The sequence below is a fragment of the Pocillopora verrucosa genome, chromosome 1 (assembly GCF_036669915.1).
Source record: "Pocillopora verrucosa isolate sample1 chromosome 1, ASM3666991v2, whole genome shotgun sequence".
Classification (NCBI taxonomy): Eukaryota; Metazoa; Cnidaria; class Anthozoa; order Scleractinia; family Pocilloporidae; genus Pocillopora; species Pocillopora verrucosa.
In genome coordinates this window covers 5,019,466-5,043,985 of record NC_089312.1, presented here as the reverse complement: position 1 = coordinate 5,043,985, position 24,520 = coordinate 5,019,466, and the positions used below count along the sequence as shown (strand labels likewise).

Below are 24,520 nucleotides of genomic sequence, written 5' to 3'. Positions count from 1 at the left end.
CCCCAAAACCCACACACGAAGTTACCGGCCGCGATTCTGAGGTTAGTGAAATTACCCAGAAGCTTGGAGCGCTTAAAGGTGCTAATGATGATGCTTTAAGCACTTTGTATATATCTGGAAATCCAGGAAGTGGAAAATCGCAGCTTGCCCATTTGGTAGCCAAGTGATTTTACGACGAAGTCAAAGAAATTCCTTTTTTGACTTCATTTGTTATGACTTTGAATGCTGAAAATTCAGAAACACTTTTGGAATCCTATGTCCTTTTCGCTCGAAACTGTAAATGTCCAGAGTATGCAGTTACAAACACTCTCAACTCCACAGACCTATGTGCAGACGAAAAGATTACAAGGCTTAGGAAGCTGATAAGTGCGAGAATTTCTAACTATACCTCATGGCTGCTGGTGGTCGATAACGTCATCAGTGCGTCTCAAATACATGGACACTTACCAGAAGCAAGAGACGAACTATGGGTAAGAGGCCAGTTGCTGCTAACAACACAAGACGCTGTTTCTATCCCTTTGACAAATTCTGCAATCCAGCTTGTCTCAGTCAGCAAAGGAATGCATCCAGATCATGCCCGCTCATTGTTAACGCTCCTCTCAGAAGTGAGTGATGGTGAAATGGAAGATGAAGTTGCACGGACATTAGAATATCAACTTCTTGCCTTAGCGAGTGTATCCATTTATGTGCGAGAAGTCCGGCAGAGAAAAGTATCTGTTAGCTTTGGCTGGGGTGGCTACCTGGAGAAAGTTGCAGGTGGTCAACAAAGTACGACAGAGACCATCCTTGCAGAGACAAATCCAAGATACCAGAATTCCATGACAACAGCAATAACACTTGCAGTGAAAGAAGCAATGGCGACCAACAGAGTTATTAATCACCTATTCACCTTCCTTGTTCTTTGTTCACCTCAGCCAATACCCCAAGACCTCGCTGTCAATTACATCATGGAGATAGATGAAGAATTTACTGATAAAGGGTGGATCAGATCAAAGAGAAATCGATGTTCATTGTTATTATCTGAAGAAGAAGGTGACAGCGTCTGTATTCGAGTGCATGGAGTCGTTCGTAATGTACTTGATTCTTTAAAAACAAATTATGCCAAGGAATTATACATTAAAGCTGTCGTTGGGGCTGTTGCATCATTCGCCAAGTTCAATGACTTCGATACCTTTACCATCGGCTCAATACTTGTTCCCCACCTGAGAAAACTGATCCTGAGGGTTAAATATCTGTTTTCTGAACAAGACTTACCTCAAGTCAGAAAAGTGGGTGATATGCCCTTACAAGGTTGTCTGAATGGCCCCCGGATCCTCGGAAAAATGTGCCTATACCATTTTGAATACGAAGATGCAAAGAACTGCTCCGAAGTAGCCTTGGAAATTATATACTCAGGTAACGCAAACGACGCTGTAGGAAAAGCAGAAATCTACCTCTACCTACCTACCTTTGTGGGAATCACACACAAATGTAAGGGTAACTTAGACCAAGCGAAGAACTACTATACTAGTGCATTGGATATTCTTCTGAAATAGCTTGGACCTGAGCATGTAGATGTCGCAGCTTCTTACAATAACCTGGGTACTGTATACAGTAGTCTGGGAGATATCCAGCAAGCATCATGCACTTGCATTGAATATTCTTCGGTAACAGCTTGGACCTGAGCATGTAGATGTTGCAGCTTCTTACAATAACCTGGGTACTGTATGTAGAAGTCGGGGAGATTTCCGGCAAGCAAAGGACAATCATGCACTTGCATTGAATATTGTTCAGAAACAGCACGGACCTGACCATGTAGATGTTGCAGCATTTTACAATAACCTGGGTACTGTACATAGAGGTCTTGGAGATTTCCAGCAAGCAAAGGACAACTATGCACGTGCACTGGACATTCGTCTGAAACAGCTTGGACCTGAGCATGTAAAAGTCGCAGCATCTTACAATAGCCTAGATAATGTATACAGAAGTCTAGGTAATTTCCAGAAAGCAAAGGACAGCCATGCACGTGCACTGGACATTCGTCTGAAACAGCTCGGACGTGAGCATGTAAATGTCGCAGCTTCTTAAAATAACCTGAGTACTGTATATAGTGATCTAGGAGATTATCTATCTAGAAGGACAACTTTGCACGTGCACTGGACATTCGTCTCAAAAAGCTCGGACCGGAGCATTTAAGCGTCGCAGCTTCTTGCAATAACTTGGGTATTATGTATAGTTATCTAAGTGATGTCAAGCAAGCAAAGAACAACCATGCACGTGTACTGGAAATTCGTCTGAAACATCTCGGATCGGAACATGTAGCTGTCGCAGCTTCTTACAATTGCCTGGGTACTGTGTACAGTAATCTAAGTGATTTCCAACAAGCAAAGGAAAACCATGCACGTGCTCTAGACATTCGTCTGAAGCAGCTCGGATCTGAACATGCAGATGTCGCAACTTCTCTTAATAAACTGGGTGCTGTTCACACTGATCGAGGTGACTTAAAGCAAGCAAAGGACAACTATGCCCGTGCACTGGACATTCGTCTGAAACAGCCCGGACCTGAACAAGTAGATGTTGCAGCTTCTTACAATCACCTGAGTACTGTATATAGAAGTATAGGGGACTTCGAGAAAGCAAAGGAGAACCATGCAAGTGCACTGGACATTTGTCTGAAACAGCTTCGATCAGAGCATGTAGATGTTGTTACAATAACCTGGGTACTGTATACAAAGGTCTAGGTGATTTCCAGCAAGCAGAGGAAAACCATGCACCTGCACTGGAAATTCATCTGAAAGAGCTCGGACCTAAGCATGTAGTTTCTTACAATAACCTGGGCACTGTATACAGTGATCTAGGTGATTTCCAGCAAGCAAGGGACAACCATGCACGTGCACTGGACCTGGACATTTGTCCGAAACTGGCAGCTAGGACCGCATGTAAATGTTGCAGCTTGTTACGATAACCTGGGTAATGTATACAGAAGCCCGAGTGACTTCCAACAAGCAAAGGACAACCAGGCAAGTGCAATGGAAATTCGTCTAACACAGCTTGGACCTAAGCATGTAGATGTTGCAGCTTCTTACAATAATCTGGGTAATCTATATCGAAGTGTAGGTGACTTCCAACAAACAAAGGACAACCATGTTCGTGCACTTAATATTCGTTTGAAACAGCTTGGACCCAACCATATAAATATCGCAGCATCTTACAATAACCTTGGTACTGTATACTGTAATCTAGGTCATTTTCACCGAGCAAAGGACAACCATGCACGTGCCATGGAAATTCGTCTCAAACAGCTTGGACCTGACCATGTAAATGTCGCAGCTTCTTACAATAACCTGGGTACTGTATACAATAATCTATGTGATTTCCAGCGAGCAAAGGGCAACCATACACGTGCACTGGACATTTGTCTGAAACAGCTCGGACCTGAGCATGTAGAAGTCGCAGCTTCTTAAAATAACCTGGGTACTGTATACAGAAGTCTAGGTGATCTCCCGAAAGCAAAAGATAACTATGCACGTGCACTAGACATTCGTCTGAAACAGCTCGGACCTGAACATGTATATGTCGCAGCTTCTTACGATAACCTGGGTACTGTCTACAGAGATCTAGGCGATCTTCAGCAGGCTAAGGACAACCATGCACTGGCACTAGGCATTTTTCTGAAACAGCTTGGATCTGAGCATGTAGATGTCGCAGTTTCTTACAGCAACCTGGGTACTGCATACAGAAGTCTAGGTGATCTCCCGCAAGCAGAGGAGAACTATGTATGTGCACTGGACATTCGTATCAAACAGTTCGGACCTGACCATGTAAATGTTGCAACTTCTTACAATAACCTGGGTAGTGTATACAGAAGTCTAGGTGATTTCCAGAAAACAAAGGACAACCATGCACATGCACTGGACATTCGCCTGAAACAGCTCAGACCTGAGCATGTAAATGTCGCAGCTTCTTACAATAACCTGGGTATTGTATACGGAGGTGTAGATGATTTTCAGCAAGCAAAGGACAACCATGCACGTGCACTGAACATTTGTCTGAAACATCTCGGACCGGAGCATGAAGATGTCGCAGCTTCTTACAATAACCTGGGTAATGCACACAGAGGTCTAGGTGATTTGCAGCAAACAAAGGTCAACCATGCGAGAAATTCGTCTGAAACAGCTCGGACCTGAGTATGTAGATGTCGCAGCCTCTTACAACAACCTGGGTACTGTATACAGAAGTCTTGATGATTTCCAGCTAGCAAAGGACAACTATGCACGTACACTGGACATTTGTCTGAAACAGCTCAGACCCAATCATGCAAATGTCGCAGCTTCTTACAATAACCTGGGTACTGTATACAGTGATCTAGGTGATTTTCAGCAAGCAAAGTACAACCATACACGTGCACTGGACATTCGTCTGAAACAGCTTTGACCTGAGCATTTAAATTTCGCAGCTCCTTACAGTAACTTGGGTACTATAGACAGTCATCTAAGTGACTTCCAGCAAGCAAAAGACAACCATGCACGTGCACTGGACACTCGTCTGAAACAGCTCGGAGCTGAGCGTTTAAGTATCGCAGCTTCTTACAATAACTTGGTTACTATAATCAGTTATTTAGGTGATTTCCAGCAAGCAAAGGACAACCTTGCACGTGCACTGGACATTTGTCTGAAACAGCTCGGACCTAAGAATGTACATGTTGCAGCTTTGTACAATAACCTGGGTACTGTATACAGTGATCTTGGTGATTTCCACCAAGCAAAGGACAACCATTCACGTGCACTGGACATTCGTCTGAAACAGCTCGGACCTGAACATGTAGATGTTGTAGCCTCTTAGAATAACCTGGGTATTGTTTATAGTGGTCTAGGTGATTTTTTGGAAGCATAGTTAAACATGCAAGTGCACTGGACATGTGCTTGAAACAGCTTGAAGGTGATTATCTTAAAGTTGAAATTACTCATGAGAATATTGGTGACGCACTCAATGAACAGGGTCACGATGAGGAGGCGAAAAAAAGATATGATCGTGTTTTGGCGATTTATGTTCAAAGCCTTAGCTTTGCACATGTTTATGTTAGAATACTTTAGAATAAGGTGACTTAGCTACAGCAGATTACTCGGATGTAGACACGCGTGGTTGTCCTGTAACCTGTGTATTTTTTTTTAAATGTATAGGATTACAGAAGTAAAGTTCAGGCAACTCATCGTTCAATAATCTTCATGCGGATGTGTATTTTCTTTCGCGCGAACTTCAAGACTAGTTGATAAAAAAAAATTTGGTTAACTAATCAGGCTTAGTTTAATCCCTTACGACCTCGAGAATTGTTAAGAATTTCTTCTCCTAGTTCAAACTTTAAGGCATCTTTGAATTCCTAAAAGAAAGGCGTGGACTGCTTATCGTTGTGAGACATTCAGGTACTTTTACCAGTACTACGACCCGATCACCGGATCTCTTCATTTTCCTGAGTTTTATAGAAGTCCGACAAAGTTAACTAAAGCGAACGCCCGTCATGATGATTTTCAGGATCTTCAGTAGGACAATTTTTATTAAGGAGAGATTCTGTTGTAGAAGAGGATACAGAATATATTTCAAATTCTTCGTTAATTTTTTTTTTCTCACAGTATCCTTTTCGGATCCACATGAAAACACCCCTTTCACTCAGAAATCTCTGGAGAGTAAAATGTCTGCTATCAGTGTTACTCTGTAAAGGTTGGATAGTTAATTAGTTTTCTTGTCCAATTTAGTCACTTGCCTAAAAATCAAACCGGAGTCATTGCAAAAAGATTGGTTGAAAAATACGGCAATTCTTCCTGCGATCAAATTTAAGGAAATTTTAATGGTCCTGATTAATTAAAAAATAATCTGTAAACATAAAATCCATCCCGTTTTCGTAAGTAAAATATTACATTACTAAGTTACCCATGCTTGTATCAATTACAATAAAAATAGCATTTTTTCTTGCCGTGTTTGACCACTACTTCTGGTACACAGTTTCCTTGTTTTGAAAACGTTACCAACAAAACTAAAAAAACAATCAATAGTCTTGGTAAGCTTCGTTGCTAATTGAAATGTTTAAGAAAGTTTAAATGATATTCTTCGAACGGCCATTTTCGAAAAATTTTAAGCTTTACTGAATGACCTATATTTTAAATTACACATTTTTGGTGTTAAAGTTATCCCCTTTCAATTACAGGAGCTACCAAAAAAAAAAAAAAGAAAGGAAACTGAAGGGCAGTAGAGGACGCAAATTATGACCTTGAAGGCAACGTTTCAAGGAACGGTTTGAGTCTATTTTATTTACGATTGCGTGATTCAGTAGCAAGGCCTTAACTCGAATTTCAAAATCCTGTGGTTTTGTGAAAAATTCCGAGACCGTCCCCGAAAACCTTTTTTTATCAGAATTTCCCCAAATCATTAGTATTGGAATATGAGCGAGTAGAGTCTAATTCAGTCTGTAATTATACGAGTGATTGACAAATTAAAATCGGACGACCGTGAAGCTGGAGTCCGACTTGTTAATCCTTAGTATGATTACGGAAAAAATTGGACGACACAATGCTCTGTTACTAATTTATAAAAACTATGACAAAATTTGAGAAACAAACTTGACATCACTTCATAAAAAAAAAAAAAAAAAAAAAAAAAAATTATAAACCGTTTTAAGAGCTACCAAGTGTGAAAAAGCCAATGTCCAACGTAATAAAACTGCAGTGTTTTAGGTGATAAAAATTTAAAAACTCGAGGACGGGTGTCGGTTTAGAATATCAAGGTGTTCTCAATGAAAATTTTAGAAAATGTTCATCTTACGCTCAGTCAGGAAAAGTAACTGAGTAGGGACCGGGTTCCAAAAACACGACAAACAAGATCGCGGCCAAAAGAAAATTATTCATTTTCATATCGTGAATGAAAGTTTTCCACGGAAGACGTTACAGATAAGTGTGGAAAAGGAAGGATTACCATTGATTTACATAAATAAGGCCCAAACAAAGTCGCCGACGCACCACCGACACACCACCGACGTATCTTGTACGTTGACGACGGGTTGGTCGACGTGTCGGTTGGATCGGATTCTTTACCTTTACCGCGCGTACATGACACGTTCTGTCCACTTACACAGGCATGACGTGTTAACTTTAGCTGTCGTAATCACACTATCCAATGACAAGCATGACACTGTCCTAAGAGTGCTCAAATCGGGCTGGGGATAACAAATCACGTTCGAGAATTTTGTCATAGTTTTGGTTAACATGATAATGGCGATTGCCATGCTTGGCTTACTTTTTCAAAATTGAATCCTTTGGTGGACACATGTGTGAAATTGACTCGACTATTAAAATGGGAAGTTGGTTTTTTAGCGCTCTAATATAATCGATGAGAGCATAGAATAATAGTAACTGGCAAATGGCACATGCGAAATGTCAAGTAGCTGCTTCCCGTTTGCCGTAAGCTTTATGCTTCATTTCACAAAAGTAGCCCTGATCGACAGATTTATAAAACCCCTTTATTCTTTGAACAGACAGCAATTGCTTCTCTCTTCAAACTTATAAAGGGGTCAAGTCATATAATTTACTAATCTGCCATATCTGTTTCAGAAAGCTCGAAAATAAATATTATGACAAGAAGCATGACTACTTAATCAGATAACTTGGTTTCACTCACATGATGTCGCTAATTTCGGGATGTGACTCCTTTTTCTCTTTTTTATGAAAATATCAACGCCTGATTGGCAATTAGGGAAAGCTATCTTTCAGACCATGTATTAAGAAAATCTATATTGATCAAGAAGTAAATAAACGAGATGTTCCTTCATTTCTCGTGTTATGGAAAAGAACTTTTGCATAATTTTCTCAAATTTCTTTCCTTTTCTTTTTCTGTCTTTTTTCACTGAAGTTCTACGTGAAGTCACAAAACTTTACTGCTGCTCATGTTGAACGTAGTGTTTGCCTTCTTACTCTTGCGTTACTAACACAGAGCTGAGAAGATACCCATGGTAATTTCTCATGTGATATTCTTGGCCATTTGTATATTAATTTACAACTGAATTGTGACGTTTTTTTGGTGCTGCAAGATTTATTCGGGTAGCAGGGGTAAACGCTGTGAAAATTTAATGTTTTAGGCCTCGTATCAATGTCATTACTTTAAGGGAAAAGCATCTGAAAAAAAATCTTTCCGACTTCTTATCTTTTTCAGAGGTGAGTAATTTCATTTATGTACTTTTCGAAAGCTGATGCTGTTGTTGGCTCATCAACATTTATTCAGCTATCAGCAGAAAACGTATTATAAAGTTATGGTCTTATACATTTAGATTTTTTTTCAAGCAATTCGTGATCTAAGAGAGATTTTATTTCATCTATTAATTGATCATTTCTTTATTTTAACGCACTTTACTCTCACAGTGCTTCTCTTCACCCAGGTGTACAAATGGGTACCAGCAAATGTGCTGGGAGTAACCCTACGATAAACTGGCATCCCATACAGGAGGGAGTAGCAATACTCCTAGCCGCTTCATGCTAAGAAAACCGGTGTTAAGCACCGGCCCCATGGGCCACTTGGGTCCGTATAAAGGCTTTACTAGAATTTCCGTCAGGCGTTACTTCCCAAGGCTCGATTACCAGACGCTATTCAGGAAATGAGCCTGCGCTCACCCCCAAAGTCACGGCCGTTCTCCCTTACATGTTAATAAAATGAGAAGACATGGAAAACGATGTATTAGTTTTTCCGGATCTATTTGACCGCCAAAGGGATATCCTTTTCACTGGTTCTCTTTTATTCTATGTGAACAGTTTGATTTTTTTTTTTTGCATGCTTGTTTTTGTTGCTTTAGTTGAGTTGAGACATCGCATGGATACAGTTGTTTTATCTGCAAATATATCAGTGTACAAATCAAACACAGTTTTAAATAGCGAAGGTCTTAATGATCCCTCTCGCTGTTTTTATTTTTATTCCAATAGTGAGAGTAAAATCCTAATAAAAAAATCTCAGTTTTCGACTTTAGTTTGCCTGTATCGTACCATCACCCAGATGCGAATGTTTAAATAACAGTAACCCGCCATAAACCGGGTACCAAGAGAGCAGCTGTAGTCGGAAGCGACGTAGTTGTTTGAGTTGTTAGCACTATTCCACATTTTAAGCCACTTGTCAAAATGGAATTCAAATATCCCTCCGTTTGAATCGAAGTGGAAATTTGATAATGTGACAAACCAGAAAGGGGATTCCTCTCATTGCTTTCTACCGTGTGTAGTTGTAAAAACCTTGGATTGTATTACATCACATTAAATTGTATGTTGTTCCTATCGAGAACTTGTCGAAGTCTGTTTTGTCCTTATTTGGAGCACCTGCCTTCCTGTTTTAATTAAACCGGATGGTATTGACGTCGCTTAACCGGAACATCACTTCTTCCCAATCACCCATGTCAGGGGGAATGTGACTTGCTGCATCTGCGGCTGCTGTTTTTGCTGCTATTCCCGGAACGCTACTGTACGTGACGAAGACACTTTCGTAGAAAATAGTGTTCAGCCTCCACCATCAATCTGCATGTCGAAAAAAGCCTGAAAAGAGTCATCTGTTGAACCACCGTTTGGATCGACCCAGTAAAGTCAGCCACCACGTCTTTTACCTGAATGCATGAAGAGCGATGTAACCGCTTCCGTTAAAGCTAAATGTTACCATTTCCAAGAGAAGCTGCGAAATATTTCCCGGCTAGGTTGTCGCTCCCGTGACTAATTCTTTTTAGAGAGAAAATTATAGTTAACGTTTCATTTCAGGATAAGACCCCGTGTGATCAAGATCGTTTTTGAATAAAAAGGAATGAAGAAAGAAAAGATCCTCTATTTGTTTGGTGTTTATAGCATGCACGTGTATTATCTCGGGAATCGAGATTCCAATTCTAGCTTGAAAAGAAACATTTGCAAGCCACCTGATATTACATTAAAATTTGACCGAAATAAAATGATGTCGCTATGAAGGGAAAAGCTAGCGCTTCTATTTTTTCTTTTCAAGGTCACATTATCATCTTACGATTATCATCATTTTTTATCAAGTTATTTATTCGCTACATCCCAAACTCACCTGATTTTAAAATATGGATACTGTGACTTCAGAAGCGACCAAACAAATCACCACTGATAGCCAAACTTTACCATTACACCATTCCAAGGCCTCTCGGGAAGCATTGTGAGCAGTGCCAGCGACACTCGTTGTACGTTTTCCAACGATTTTGTCTTTTTCGTCTTAAAAGAAAAAAAATTGTGATGAAAACAGGTTCATAAAGTCGAATTTATGCAGACAACATTTGGTTTCGTGAAAATGTTGCCTGACTTTGACAATACCCTGAAATACTAATTCACTTAATTGAAATTATAGGGGAAAAATACAACCGCCATATATCTTAATTTCAAGTACATTATCTATGCTATCTGCAGGAACTTAAATTCTCATTCAAAACTATTCATCGACTGATGCACGGATAGGATAACACCGGAATTTTTATATCAGGATATATGTCATAAATGGAGCATGGTTTATTTTCCTGATTACTAACTTTTCATTGCAAAAATGATGTCCTTAAAGTGGTTTTAAATTTTTTTCTTTCTTGTGGCCCACCTGTTTTGAAGTTGTTATTGTTGCTGTTTGTTAGCGCTCTTCCGGGCTTTTTTCCTTATGGCAAACATCAGCAACTTTCTCTCCAGATTGTCGCAGAATCCTTAGAGAGTCCTTTAGATTCTTATTAACTTTACCGACATAATTTATGTTAGGTAGAGTAAGGTTGATCTATCACAGTTAGAAAACATTTTAAGAGATCCAGCTACAATTTTAGATAATATGACTTAAACTTTGAGCCACAAGTAACTTTTGATGCACTAAGACAGATTTAGCTTACCATCATTCCTCTGTGAATGAGATTTTTATCATCTGTTAAGTTAGCAAATCCAGCAAATCGATCAGAGTCGCATAGTTTGCATTTGAATATCTCTTGGTAGCCATTAACGGTTCCAAAGTTGTAAGATTGGCATCGCTCTCCATCCACACACTCAAACTGAGAGGAACTTTCCGAATCCATTTTTTTTATCATTTTTCTATTCAGTTTTTGCCCTGTTACCTTTTAAGTGAGGTTAACAGCTTTGAGGTCTGCTTCTGAAATACGGCTTATGCCGTACATACACAAAAAAAAGAAATATTATGCTAAGATGCATGTTTTTCTTTACCTTCAGAAAGTTTATGACGAGGAAAAGTGATTGAATGTTTAATTTTTTTTTGCCAAACTAGGCTAACAGGTACAAGGAAAGCGCCAGAATAAAAATAGAGTACGCCGTTGAATTATCACGCGACCGTTCTTAAAACCATCAATCAGTAGGTGTAATGTCAGCATTGTTTGGGTGTTTTCTTGGCTTTCGATCAAACAATTATCGGGGGCGAACAAATTGTTTTACCCGCCAATCAGAAAGATTTAGACGGAAAGCTAATAAACTTTTCTCAGAAGCAAGCAAACAGAACAGTTTGGGTCATAAAATTAAGACGAAACTGTCCGTAGACACGTCCAATCCAACGATTTGTTCAGATATTACAGCCCTCCGCTAGTCGTGCTTAATGACAATGAACCTTAGACCAGCAAAATGCTGGAACGTGCTCGGAAAAAAAATGAGACAAAACAACTGCTAGAAATTGGCAACAAAACAAGCTAGATCGGTATAATTCTATCAAATAACAGAAGGGTTTGATGGGAAAAGTATAAGAGAATAGTTATTAACCTAGAAGCTTTATTAAAACTGTTACAAACTTATAAATCACATGGAAGATATATCTATCTCTTGATAGGTGAAGATTTTCACTAGATATGTCTGACATGTCTTTTTCTATATTGGACTGGAGTGATGCAAACGACTTGCTCTGCAACAACAGTAACTGCAGGGAATTGATCCCTTTTCCTACATAAGAAATTGAGGTAAATCAAGTACCAGCACCTTTCTTCTTATAATATAATATCAAGCAGTATGGCAGTCTCCTTTTATAAGGAGTTACGATAGAAATTAATTGCAAGTTTAGTTTGCATATCAAGGTGAAGTTCTATGAGGCCAAAATATTTTGATTATAGTCAAAAGCTTGTGCAAAGAAGAGTCCCCTTAAAGTTAATAGGTAATCTTTTCGTGCGATTGTGCTTTCAAAAATGTTTCTTGGCCTTTCAGTTGATGCAACTAGTATTTGTGACCTTACCAAACCTTGCAAAGTTTATACAAAAGATTTTGCAATAAAAGCTACATATCAGTTGGTTATGTTATTCACGAACCTTAAGATTAATCTTAATTGATTAAAACATGAGGATTATTTACTTAATTTTTTTCTATCGCAGTTATGAAAGAATCATGTGTGCGTTTTATTTAAAAAGAAATATTAATAAGAATAATAATAAAGATAATAAAAAGATACGTTCACCTCAGAAGCAGATCCTGTTTAGGACCAAAGCTGTTTTAATAAATTCACTTTTAATTATGATTTCGTCATTAATATGAAGTCTTCGTTTTCTCATATTTTTTCTAATTTTCAGACCTTCTATTTATTTGCAATGGAACATCTTGATGTGCATTTTTATTATAATGAATTTTTTAGAATTATTACAATTATTACAATTACTGTAATTATTATAATTATTACAATTACTATAGTAATTCTTATTATCATTATCATTGTTGTTGTTATTACACTGAACTTTCATTATAGTCCGCTGAAGGCTTAAACACGCAGCTTCTAAGATACAAATCATGCTGGTCGAAGTTTGATCTCGATGTGCTTTAACGAATAATCTTGTCCCCGAAATGGTTCCCATGTAATTCCTTGTGCGTTACCTCCACCTTGGTACAAACCATTTGGATTTGCGTTATGGCGATAGTTCTACCACCAGGCGCCTTTATAGTACAAGGCACAATTCTTACTGTTATCGACGACGTCTCTGTCCTTGGTTGTAAACTTCATATTTCTGATATGAAAAAAGAATTTTGTAAGAAACTGTGTAAGAGCTGAACAACAATGCTACTGATAACATTGTATGGTCAGCAATAAGGCTGCATAAACAGCAAAGTGTAGAAAAAGGATATTCCCCCATCAGGCAAGTGAAAGACAAATGGTAACGTTAGCAATCAACAAAACGTATTTTATGGTAATAATGCAGCGTAGAGGATTGTACTAGCACCAATTCAAAAGGAGCTTTAATTGTCAGCAATATGCGTCAGATATAAGTTGGATCTTCTGATCAGCAATGTTGCCTGTAGCAGTACATTTCAGAAAGAGATGTTTAACTTAAACAAGTGTAGAGATCTTCATCTTCAGCGGGTAATGAATACTTTTCTCGGTTCTTGCGCAGAGCTCTCAGGGTTAGCTTTATATCACTGTTCGCTAAGCATTATACGAAAAACTGAAATGCCTGAAACAAACCTGATAGGCCTACTGAGAGATAACAATGCATCACCTGCGGTGCCTCGGTATGCATCGATCGTCACCCGGTAATCATCGCTTTCGTCGGCCACAAAGAAGGTCGTGTACTCAGCAAATCTTCGGTCGCCTTCGTAATCCTCCATATCGATTCGAAACACCATGTTGGCAGATGCAGTGAGACGGTGAAGGTAGTCATTTCCAAGCCAAAACTCGCCCTTCATATTTCCAAAGCCTTTTTTGTAAGATTCCCAGTCAACATAAAAGTCTACAGAGCCATCCATGCGCCTTTGAAAGGTGGTCCATCCTCCACCATTAGTTGTCATGTCACACAGTACTTGGAAGGGTTCTTCTTCATCAGGGTAAATCAAATACACTCCGTCGGAAGTGGAACCATTTTGATAATGGTCAAGACAGTTCCTGGGACAATCTTTAGAATAGAAACCCAAAGGAGTAATCCTGAGAGAATATAAAGTTACCAACTTCTATAACCCACCTATTCATTTTCCGCGAAATTAAATTAAACACTTTATAGTTAGTCATGTGGTGTAAAATCATCGGACAGTTATCACACAATAACCCCCGTCTACGTCTGTATTTATCCCCAAATTATTTCCATCGGAGAGAAACAAAGCCAGCGGAAAAAAAGTAATTTCAAGAGTTTCACTTTTTCATCTCTATCACTTTACATGGAAGAAAAAAGAACTCGTTTTGTGGAGTCCAGTAATAGTGACACTAAAAAGCTGATCTGAAATGCTGCTCCTAAAGTACAAAAAAAGTCGACAAAATTTGCTTTCAACTCGCTTGACGAGAATTACTGGAAGGGTTATAAATTAATAAAAACCCTTCTGGCTTGTTGGTCTGTAGGCTGATAACGTCCTTGACTGAGACATTGTCCTCAAAGTTTTGCTTGTCTACCAATTATTCATTTTTCAGACAAATATCTCGGCACGTGATAAAACCTGGAACGCCAGGTAACCATTAACTATATTTTTTCATCGAATTTTAAGTTTTTTTATTTAAGTTTTCCACGGTGTTCCGGCATGTTCCGGTGTTCTGGTATTTTACAAGATAATTCCCGTTTTCCGGCATGTTCGGGCATGTTCCTCCATTTTTCCGGTATGTTCCGGCATGTTCCAGCATGCTCAATATCTTGGCCGTGGACATTATTAGCCGAAATACCAGTCACCTGAAGTGGTTTTTTTCCTAATCATATATTGGTGTTGGCAGCATCCACCAAAGCATGAAATTAATGAAAATGACCTATCTTAACATTTTTTGTTTCCGTTATAATTGACCACCAAATTTCGTACCTCATGCAGAATATTATTATTGCATATCAGTTTAGGGGGTTTCCTCTCTCTCCAACAGAATAGACGTGAGTTGATGTTCTCCCTCGCCATCTAACTATTTGTTATGTTCGAAGTTGCCTGTTTCACCTTTCGTAAACTCTCTTCGTCTGGTGCCTATTACCCAGTTAAATCTGCACCCCAGCACTTGAGAGCATCTCAATTATACCGTTCACCGTTTACCCTGTTAGAGAAATTCCTTCCCTAACTGTGTAAATCCATAGCTGTCAGACTACAAAAATCTAACCACGTCTATCCTTATCTCTGTTACACTTACAAAAGTGAGTGTTTGATCTGTATTCAACAACACATATTTCATTCTCTGTGCACGGATTATCTTGTTCGCAGGTGCTCTAAAAGTAGGGAAATAAAATTGCCTTACATATATATTCATATTTTAAAGTTGAAGGAGGACTTTTTTGTTAAGTGGGCCAAGAACTTCCTGCCTTTTGTCGATCTTACATCTTAGAAGAGAAAAAGCCGGGACACAGTTTCATTTTTGAAAAGTCTGAGAACGAACTAATCTCACAAAGGTGGAAATGAAGACTGGATTGTATTCTCTTTATAGTCATTTGAGTGTCTCATTAATTAATGTTCCATTTTTTCAAACGAAAGTCTCTATAGAATTTGAATTATATGATTTCATTTCACAGTAAATTTTGTCCTCGAAAGACCACCATAGTGAAACGTTATCTTTCTTAACAAGAAACCCTGCCTTTTTTGACAGGTGCTTTAAGGCACCAATAACTTTGGTAGATCATAATTGGTTTTTACGGAAATAGCTGTAATGTGTCGACAGAGAGGTGAGACAACCATTCATTATCAACTAGTAATTCATTAAGGTAGATAGAGATAGTACACGTATGGAATTCCTAAACACTCAGAAATAAAATTACACCGAAGGAAATACACTTAAAACGAGCTGGATGACATTCAAGTTTATCAAAACAACTATTTTTCACAAATTCCCTTCCGAAGGGCAGACTCCATCAAAATAATGTAGTATTGTCACCTGTATTCCTCTGTAAATGTCTCCATCCTCTTTCGTAAAATTCACACCACTGATAAAGCGGTGCGAGTCACTTAGTTGGCATATACTTATCTCCTTGCCATGGATGGGAAGGAAGTTGTAAGATAAACATCGCTCTTCAGAGAGATTCAAACTGACAAGAGATCTCAGACGCGACCTCAAAGTCTCTGAGGACACTCCCGTTGAGTTTTCGATCTTCTATCGCCTTTGCGAAATTAACAGCCTTAAAATCGGGCTCCGACAACCGATTTGAACCTTGTGCGATAGCCGTAAGTGAAAACATCAAAAAGGTCAATAGGTACATGTTTAGTTGTTTCATTTTTATCTTGCCTTCGACTCAAATTGATTTGGATGAATTTTCAAACTGGTGGCGCTTAACTTTTAAGCAATTTCAAGGATTCCTATTCATAATTAATAAGCTCCGTCGAAATTAAAAACGGAGTTACCACTCTTTTGACTTAATTTACATGCAAATTATATATATCACTAACTTCCCAATATGCAATATCCATCTTTTACGTCCTTCAAAATAGCAATCATCATTTGCATCGTCACGATTATTTGGATATTTTCATGGCTTCTGATGAAAACATGTATTAAAAATGGACAAAAAGCATTCCTCAATCCAATCAGAGCATTTTCATTCGGAAAGCTGATGTTTTTATTTTTCTTTCGCGGGACAACAAAACAGCTTATCACATTTGTGTAGCAGCTAACACGAAAGATAAATAAAAAAGGCAGGTACTTGAAATTAATAACAAAACAAGCTGAATTAGCATAATTCTACCAAATAAGCCGAGAAAAGGATGCAAAATGTAACAAAAATTAAATTTCAGTATTTATACGATAAGGTGTCGTGATGTTCGCCAATCTTTTGTATTCAATAATTAATTTTGTCAAAACAGGAACTCGAGAGAGAGAATTGGCAATTGGTGATACCAATTCTATAAGAGTTCTGTAAACATTTATGCGATGTACTTGTATCGTTGCCACAGATAGATTACAAATTTTACCAGCCAAGCAGAGAAAATAAACGGTTGAATATGTTTCAATATGTAAATGTGATTAATGTCGTTCATAACACGCACACAATAAAAGATGTCAAATATTTTGCGTTGTTAACTCCGTTTTGTCTAATATCACCATCCCTAGAGGCATCAAAGGATTATGATTCTCTGAAAGTGAATGAAAAATTACATTTTAGATACAAACTTTTTTGTGTGTGCTACTTCAGCATCCTGGTCGCTTTCGTTTTAAAGCAGGAACTCCCAAGGTGTTGCAAACCAACTTGAAAGCTATATCAGAAACAGAATCAGTTTTCGCGTCACAAATATCTGACCCTTGTAAACTACTATTTGCAAAAATCTTACTGGTACAGACTACAAAATTGAAATAATGCTGGTCGAAGTTTGATCTCCATGCGCTTTAAAGAATAATCTTGTCCTCGAAATGGTGCACATGTGACTCCTTAAGCGTAACCTTCACCCTGAAACAAACCATTTGGATTAGCGGTATGACAGTCACTATACCACCAGCCACCTTTATATAGCACTGCACAATTCGCATCCTCATAGACGTCGTTGTCCCTGTCCCTGGTTGTAAACCTCGTATTTCTAAATTTCAAACTAAAGAACTTCTTGAGAAAATGAGAAGCTGGATAGCAATGTTACTGAAAGCAACACACATCCAAGAAGCACTGCATTGACACAAAATTGTTAGAATGCCCATCAATGCCTTTCGAATGCAAATATATTAGCAAGTAATTTAAGGTTTAGTCAGAGGTCAATCAAAAGTATGAGTCGGGTAGAACTCGCATAGATTTTCCAGAGTTATAGTCAGGCAACCCATGTTACACGGAGAGAAGTAATTCTGATGTAGGTAAAATGACGTATTAAAGCACCGAGAGATTAAATAAGTGGAAAAGACAGGTCTAGAGTCCTCGGTGTCTATCGTTGAGTGAGATACCATTCTGCAATTTACAGTTAGCTTCCCCTCTCTCATTGCAAACCAATAGGGGATAGCAAGTTCACCACTATACTTATAGCTGTATGGCTCGATCATAAATAAAAGTACGGATCTCCAGCTTTCCTCAGTTACGGATCTCTTGCGCATTCTTAGGCAGGTACACTTCAGAGGTTTCCCAACATCTGTATTTATTCAGGTAAGCACCGGAAAATACAATGAACAAATCATACCTGATGGGCTAGGAGTGAAATTGCAATGATTCCCTTGCAGTGCCTCGGTATACGTCGATCGTCACTCGATAATTATCACCGTCGTCGGTCGCAGAGAAAGTCGTGTACTCAGCAAATCGTTGGTCGCCTTCATAATCCTCCATATCAGTGCGAACCATCATGTTGGCAGATGCAGTCAGACGGTGAAGATAATCGTTCCCTAGCCGAAACTCGCCCTCCAGATTTCCGAAGCCTTTTTGTATGAATCCCAGTCGACATAAAAGTCTACAGAGCATTCCATGCGCCTTTGAAAGGTGGTCCATCCTCCAACATCAGTTTTCATGTCACACAGCACTTGAAAAGGTTCTTCTTCATCAGGGTAAACCCAGTACACACCGTCAGTTGAGGAATCATCTTGATAATAGCGTTTTAGGGGCAATCTATGAATTCAGCATCTGAGGATATAACTCACTGAGAGTATCAACGTTGTTGTCTGTAATGAAAATAAAAATTAATGGCGTCATAACCTTTAGGGCAGCACGCTCAAAAGTAGGAAAACATAAACCGTATATGACTCGCCTGACACCCCGTGCGCAATCACAAAGAAAGCTTCTAACTGTGGACTTGTACTCGGTGGAAATAAAGAAGTGAGAAAATAAGACCCGTTTTTCGATGAATTCTAATTTTCTTGTTCTGACTCGAAAAAATAAAGAGAACAGCTTTTAAAGAAGGATCTTTCTTGTGGTTGTACCGCGTGCACTCGTCTTTCGGGTCCTACTTAAGCTGAAACAAAATTTTCCAAAGTTTCGAGAAATAGTGGTCATGTGTTAAAGTGCTTATTGACTGACAGGGCCATACTGTAATATATTCGGCTCGTGGCGAAGACTCAAGGAGCTCGCTGCGCTCAGTCTTTACATTATGACCCCAAGTTAAATATTTTCACTCTCCAGCCCTCCCACTCTATTCAATTCAATTCAATGCTTCATAGCTCTCTAATACTAACATCAACCAGTATTATAACCTGTATTCCTTTAAACAGTGCTCCATGTTCTTTGGTAAAATTAACTCGACTAACAAATCGGTCAGATCCCTTAGTTGCATTTTGGCATGTACTTGTCTCATTTCCATGGATGGAAAGGAAGTTGTATGACATACATCGGTCTTCAGAAAAACATTCAAACTGGCAAGAGATCTCAGAAGCCATTTCAAGCTCTCTTAAGATTGTCCCGTTGAGTTTTCGATCTTCTATCACCTTTGCGAAGTTAGCCGCCCTAAAATCAGGCTCTAAAAAGTGAGTTGACCCCTGTGTGATAGCCTTGAGTAGTCTAAACGCCGCACAGACCCATAGGTACATGTTCATAGCTGTTGCACTTTTTTTTATGCGGCCTTCGACACAGGTTGCAATTCTTAAATTTACCGTCTGGTCAATCTAATGTTATGAGAACTTTCATTTTCTTGTATACTATAATTATGATAAGTTTTCATCCCCTTTGAAAAATTATTTAATATTACATAGGTGTCCTCTTAAAAAATATCAGGCAATCTTTATAACGTTACTATTTTTTATACTTTTTTCACTTGGGTCATCAAATTTATTCAAGAGTGTCTACTAAAGTTGATTTTATTCCGATTCTACAGCCCTGCTCCAGTCGTTTTGGAGTCATTGACCTGTATGGCAGCTAAACTCCAGTTCTTGCCCCGACGATAAACAATATATTCAAAGACAGCGGCTGAATTCGCATAATTCTTCTATATATGGGCAGAAACACGGTATCAAAGTAATAAAAGTAACCATCGTTTATGAGTTTTCTTGGCTTCCGGTACAACAATTTAACCCTTAACTCCCAGAAGTGACTAACATGTAACTTCTCCCTATAGTTTCCACACTATTTCCTGCAAACGGTTAATGAGAGTATTCAAACTTATTAGGTAGAAGTTTATATCTTGATCTTTCACCAAATTCTAGCAACTAATTTACAAGGAATTGTGTTGGAGCTAGAGGGGAGAATTAACAAGATATTGGGAGTTAAAGGGTTAACCAACAATGGACGACAGAAGTATTATTCCTCGAGCCAATCAGAGCAATCTCAGTCGGAAAGTTAGAAAACTTTACTCGCAAGAAAGTAGACAACTCAGGTTGGGTCATAAAACTGAGATCAGGCTATCAGTTGTGCCGGTAAACGCATCCAATCGCATACATCTCTCCCATACCGAGGTCCTATATCAATCGCTTTGGAGTTGCATCTGGGCTCTATGGTAGGTGACTTCTAGTACTTGCTCAGACAAAAGTACTTGCTCAGACAAAAACATGCAAAGGCAGGCGCACAAAACCAGAAATCAAGCTGAATTAGCGTAATATCACGAAGGCGATTATACAATGAGCGAGGTATCATGAAATTAGAATCAGGAATCGCACCTTACCATGTTGTGCACTTTGTCAAATTGATGCGTTGAATGTTGGATTTCAACCGTCTTCTGCAAAATAACAACATGAAATCATGAAATTTTGCGTGGTCTGAGAAAAGAAACCCCGAGGGCGAGTGACTTAAGATTCCATTTGGAACTCAACGCCGTTCTCATACGTTAAGCTAAGGTCAACTTGCGGCGCCGCGAGTGATGGTAAGCACATCCAGTCATTCGCGAAATTCCAACTAAAAATATATATTAAGTGGCGATTGTTGAAGGCCTAAATGTAATAACTGTCCTAAATGTAATAAATTCCTAAATGTAATAACATTTGGTCCTAAATGTAATAAAGCCCTAAATGTAATAACGTTCGGTCCTAAATGTAATAAGGCTCCCATGCAATCGTTTAACTGCGCTGACATTGAGATGTGAAAGTGACAGCTGTTGCACCAAAGAATCCTCTGACCAATATTCACGGCATATTGCGGGCTCACTGATATTACTCAGCGTCTTTTTATTTGCTAAAGATGTGCGTTGAGAATCATTGGCTACAAAACCTTATACTGATACTGATGTACTTTTGGCATCAAATTGACGGACGCAAAAGCAATGAGAACGCTGACCAGTAGCTCTCTTTATATCATTGGCTCAGACTCTTAAGTGTAACAGATTTTGACGATATACATCTGTCATCAGTGTAAGTAATCTTGACCATACAAGCTTGTTCAAGAGAGTTTATATTCTCTTGGCTTAATCATTAAAGGATTCATTGTATAGCAAAAGATTTCGCTTAGATAAGAATCAAGAATGGCCTGTTTATTTCGAGAGCCGATGGTGAAAGCCAACTGTGTTTGCAACACAATAAACTCAAGAGGCTCGTTTATTTTTTTTTTCTATGTATATGCCAACATTGTCCAAAAGTTACAACTTTGTAAGTTTTCTTGCGTGGGATCAATACGGGGAATCCCGAGCGGAGGAAGGTGGGCCCATCATGCCCGCTCAGGTAGCCAATCAGAACACAGGATTCTCTTCATCTTTCCCGCGTGCGCTGCTGGCTATATGAAAAAGTGTCTTACAGAGCAAGATATCTACTGACCAATCATATGTTATCCCATTTCACGATCACAGGTCCCGACATGTTGTCTTTTTTCCACGCAAGAGTCAAATTGAACCATTGAGCGACAAAATTCAATACGATGGTCAGTTGATGGTCTAATGAACCTTCTTTGTTTTCCTTTAGCCCCTTATGACAGGTTCATCAGTTCCCGAACCGAAATATTGGGAAAACATATATTTTACAGTTGATCTAATGTTTATATCTCATCTTTTGTCTTCATCTCCTCTGCCCACCGTGAGGGGAGAAAATGAATAGATAAATAAATGAATGAAAAAAAGAAAGCTCAACAGTTTCCACTTATAGTCATTTAGTACATGAACTGATTACTGAGGTGGAGTAAATCTATAGGGGGCTAGAAATGCAATATCCCAGGTGCAAAATTGAATAAATCAGGATAGTCATCCTAAAAAATGAACTCAAATGCTTCATTAAAATCAGTTGACACTGAATATCATTGATATGCAAAATTTCAGGAACACTTCTGATAATAATAATTTTCTTTTGGATTAACATGTGACGAACGATAACATCAACAATAGCATGCTAGTTCATCATCAATTGTAGTCAATTTATTTTTCTTTTTCTCTTTTTTTTTCTTTTTCTTAATGATTACGTACCAATCGATTCCATCCTATGAGTTTCCAGCCAAGCACTAGCCCACTTTGGGCTGGAAATGATTTTCAACTCAATCAATAAACCGCTTTAAGGACCATACTTCGACTGCTGATATTTCTTATGTCTAGCAAGTAAAAAGACGCTGATTGATATCAGGGAGCCCGTAATGTGACATGTATACTGGTCAGCGGTTTTTTGGTGCAACAGCTGTCACTTTAACATCCCAATGTGGATGTCCGCCATAACAACAATGCACCGAAGGAGTTAAATGATTGCATTGGAAGCTTATTACATATAGGACTAAATGTTATTACATTTAGGACTATATTACATTTAGGACAGTTATTACATTAAGGCCTTCAACAACCCTAACCCCGACTCTCCTTATTAGGTAGTTAACTAGATCACAACACCCCACTCAACATAATAAACAGAGATCTTGAAGTTCATCCATCAAAAGTTACTTGAAAGTCCTCTCGGCTTCTTTCCCTTAGACAATGTTGCAAGAAATTATAGACAGTTTTATTAACAGCAGGTAACATTGAAGTAGTGAAAAGGTGACGCTTATATAGAAAATGAGAAAGTAAAATAGCGTGTCTAGACTTTTGCGAAACACATGCTGGGTTTCTAAAATTTCCCTCTCCTCGCGAGACGAGGGTTTTAAAAAATTCAATAAGAATGTCCTGCTTTGAAAGATACCGCACCAGTAAACATTTTTTCTTATTGAAAAACTTACTACCTGAGTTTTTAAGAGAAAGGGGAGGGAATCGGCCTATAAGAGAGTGAGAGGGAAGGAGCATTTTAATCTATTATGGTTTATCTCAATTCAGGGTGAGCACGGGAAAAGGGAGATAGAAAGTTAATTGTTTTGGAAAGCGTCTTTGTTTGTTAGGTTTTTTCTTTCTGTTTCTTTCTTTTTTTTAAAAGATCTCTTCGACCGAAAAAAAAACCAAACAAATAAAAAAAATATGAATTTCATTTCTCTTTTATTTTATTTTTATGTATATGATTCCATTTATTTTTATGAATATGATGAGCCTGACTATTTGCATGATTGTTTTGGTCGCTGTAGTTGATGTGAGACATCGAATGCACTCGCTTCATTTGCAAAATATCCAAGTACATAAAATAAACACAACTTCAAATAGCCAAGGTGTTATTGATCCCTCTCGTTATTTTTATTTTTATAATATTAATGACAGTAATAATCCAATTGAATACAGCATTTATATTATTATCAAATTACTAACAAAAATTTTTTTCCAATCAACCTCTATGAGCTCAATGGTGCTATTATAACTTGCACCTTCTTTGATATGCCAATTTATCAATTTGATACTAAAACTTCACTCACTTAAGTTTTCATATCCTATACAAGCACATAGGTTACTATTTTTGTTTTTTACAAGGGTCAACTTGTTAGATAATTCAATGAGTTAGAAAGCATGCATTTTCTGAACCCTGCAGCAAATATAAAGAAAAGCTTGGTATTGTTCTAATAATGAAGCACATAATCAAGCAGGAAAAACGAGCAAGCATTAAATCAAAACTCTTAGAAACCACTTTTGTATCTCTTGTCACTGTATATTCTAAGACAGAAAGAATCCTACACTACTACAAACCGAATTACGTTGCTAAACAATGAGTGAAAATGTTTACTAAAAAGCGACTCCTTTAGGCAATACAGTGATTATCTTCTACGAACCACTCCAGACTGTACCTTAGTTCTCCACTGACACAAACTCACCGTTTTTACCCACTCTCTTTGAAGTGCACAATCTTTGATGTACATCATACTATCTCTCTCTCATTTTAGCTTGAAAAGCATAATTACTCCTAGATTATTGAATTCTTGAAACGTATTTAAGAACATTCCGCAAACCTAAAACACTAAAATTCTGGTAGAATGGCATCTAGTTACGTAACCTCCAAGTCATTGTGAAAAGGTATTCTAGAAACCAGTATATGATGACGACTTCCCAAAAATATTTTTGGTATTACATCCTCTCGTTTAAGTCAATTAACACAATTCAATTAGTTAATTGTGCCTTCAATGTGCTTCCCATCTCAAGCTGACTTAATCTGCCCTCAAAAGACTCCTCGTAGCAGATGTCTTAAAGGATCCCAATCAACCGCATGGGTGTTTTTGTTTAGTTAAGAGAAAGCTGAAACTTCTTGTGACTGTAAACACGATCCTTAAGATGATGTCACTGATTATGTGAAGTGGCCATGGAGACCATATAAATCATGGATATGAAACACTAACTCATAAACCATTAAAACATCAATTAAATTGTCTTGGTCTGAAAACTTATAACTTATCGTTTGAAAAAATCGTTTTGGTGGGGATTTTTTTAAGACAACAAAAGATCGAGTGAAATTTAATTTAACTAGGCAAAGCACACCAATTGGTTCAGTATAA

At 38.2% G+C, this 24,520-nt stretch overlaps 2 protein-coding genes and 2 pseudogenes across 2 annotated transcripts; 2 read left to right on the top strand and 2 right to left on the bottom strand.

Moving 5' to 3' along the window:
- Positions 1–212: 212 nt before the first annotated feature.
- Positions 213–2,067, top strand: LOC136279252 (uncharacterized). Its single transcript, XM_066162876.1, has 2 exons — positions 213–1,412; positions 1,654–2,067. The coding sequence occupies exons 1-2, from the start codon at positions 213–215 to the stop codon at positions 2,065–2,067; spliced, it is 1,614 nt and encodes a 537-aa protein (XP_066018973.1).
- A 797-nt stretch (positions 2,068–2,864) lies between these two features.
- Positions 2,865–4,821, top strand: LOC136279217 (nephrocystin-3-like). Its single transcript, XM_066162824.1, has 3 exons — positions 2,865–3,327; positions 3,490–4,083; positions 4,436–4,821. Exons 1-3 carry the CDS (start codon positions 2,865–2,867, stop codon positions 4,819–4,821), a joined length of 1,443 nt encoding a protein of 480 aa, XP_066018921.1.
- A 4,142-nt stretch (positions 4,822–8,963) lies between these two features.
- Positions 8,964–11,143, bottom strand: LOC136279199 (uncharacterized; annotated as a pseudogene).
- A 1,595-nt stretch (positions 11,144–12,738) lies between these two features.
- Positions 12,739–16,450, bottom strand: LOC136284024 (ryncolin-1-like; annotated as a pseudogene).
- Between the last annotated feature and the right edge of the window lie 8,070 nt (positions 16,451–24,520).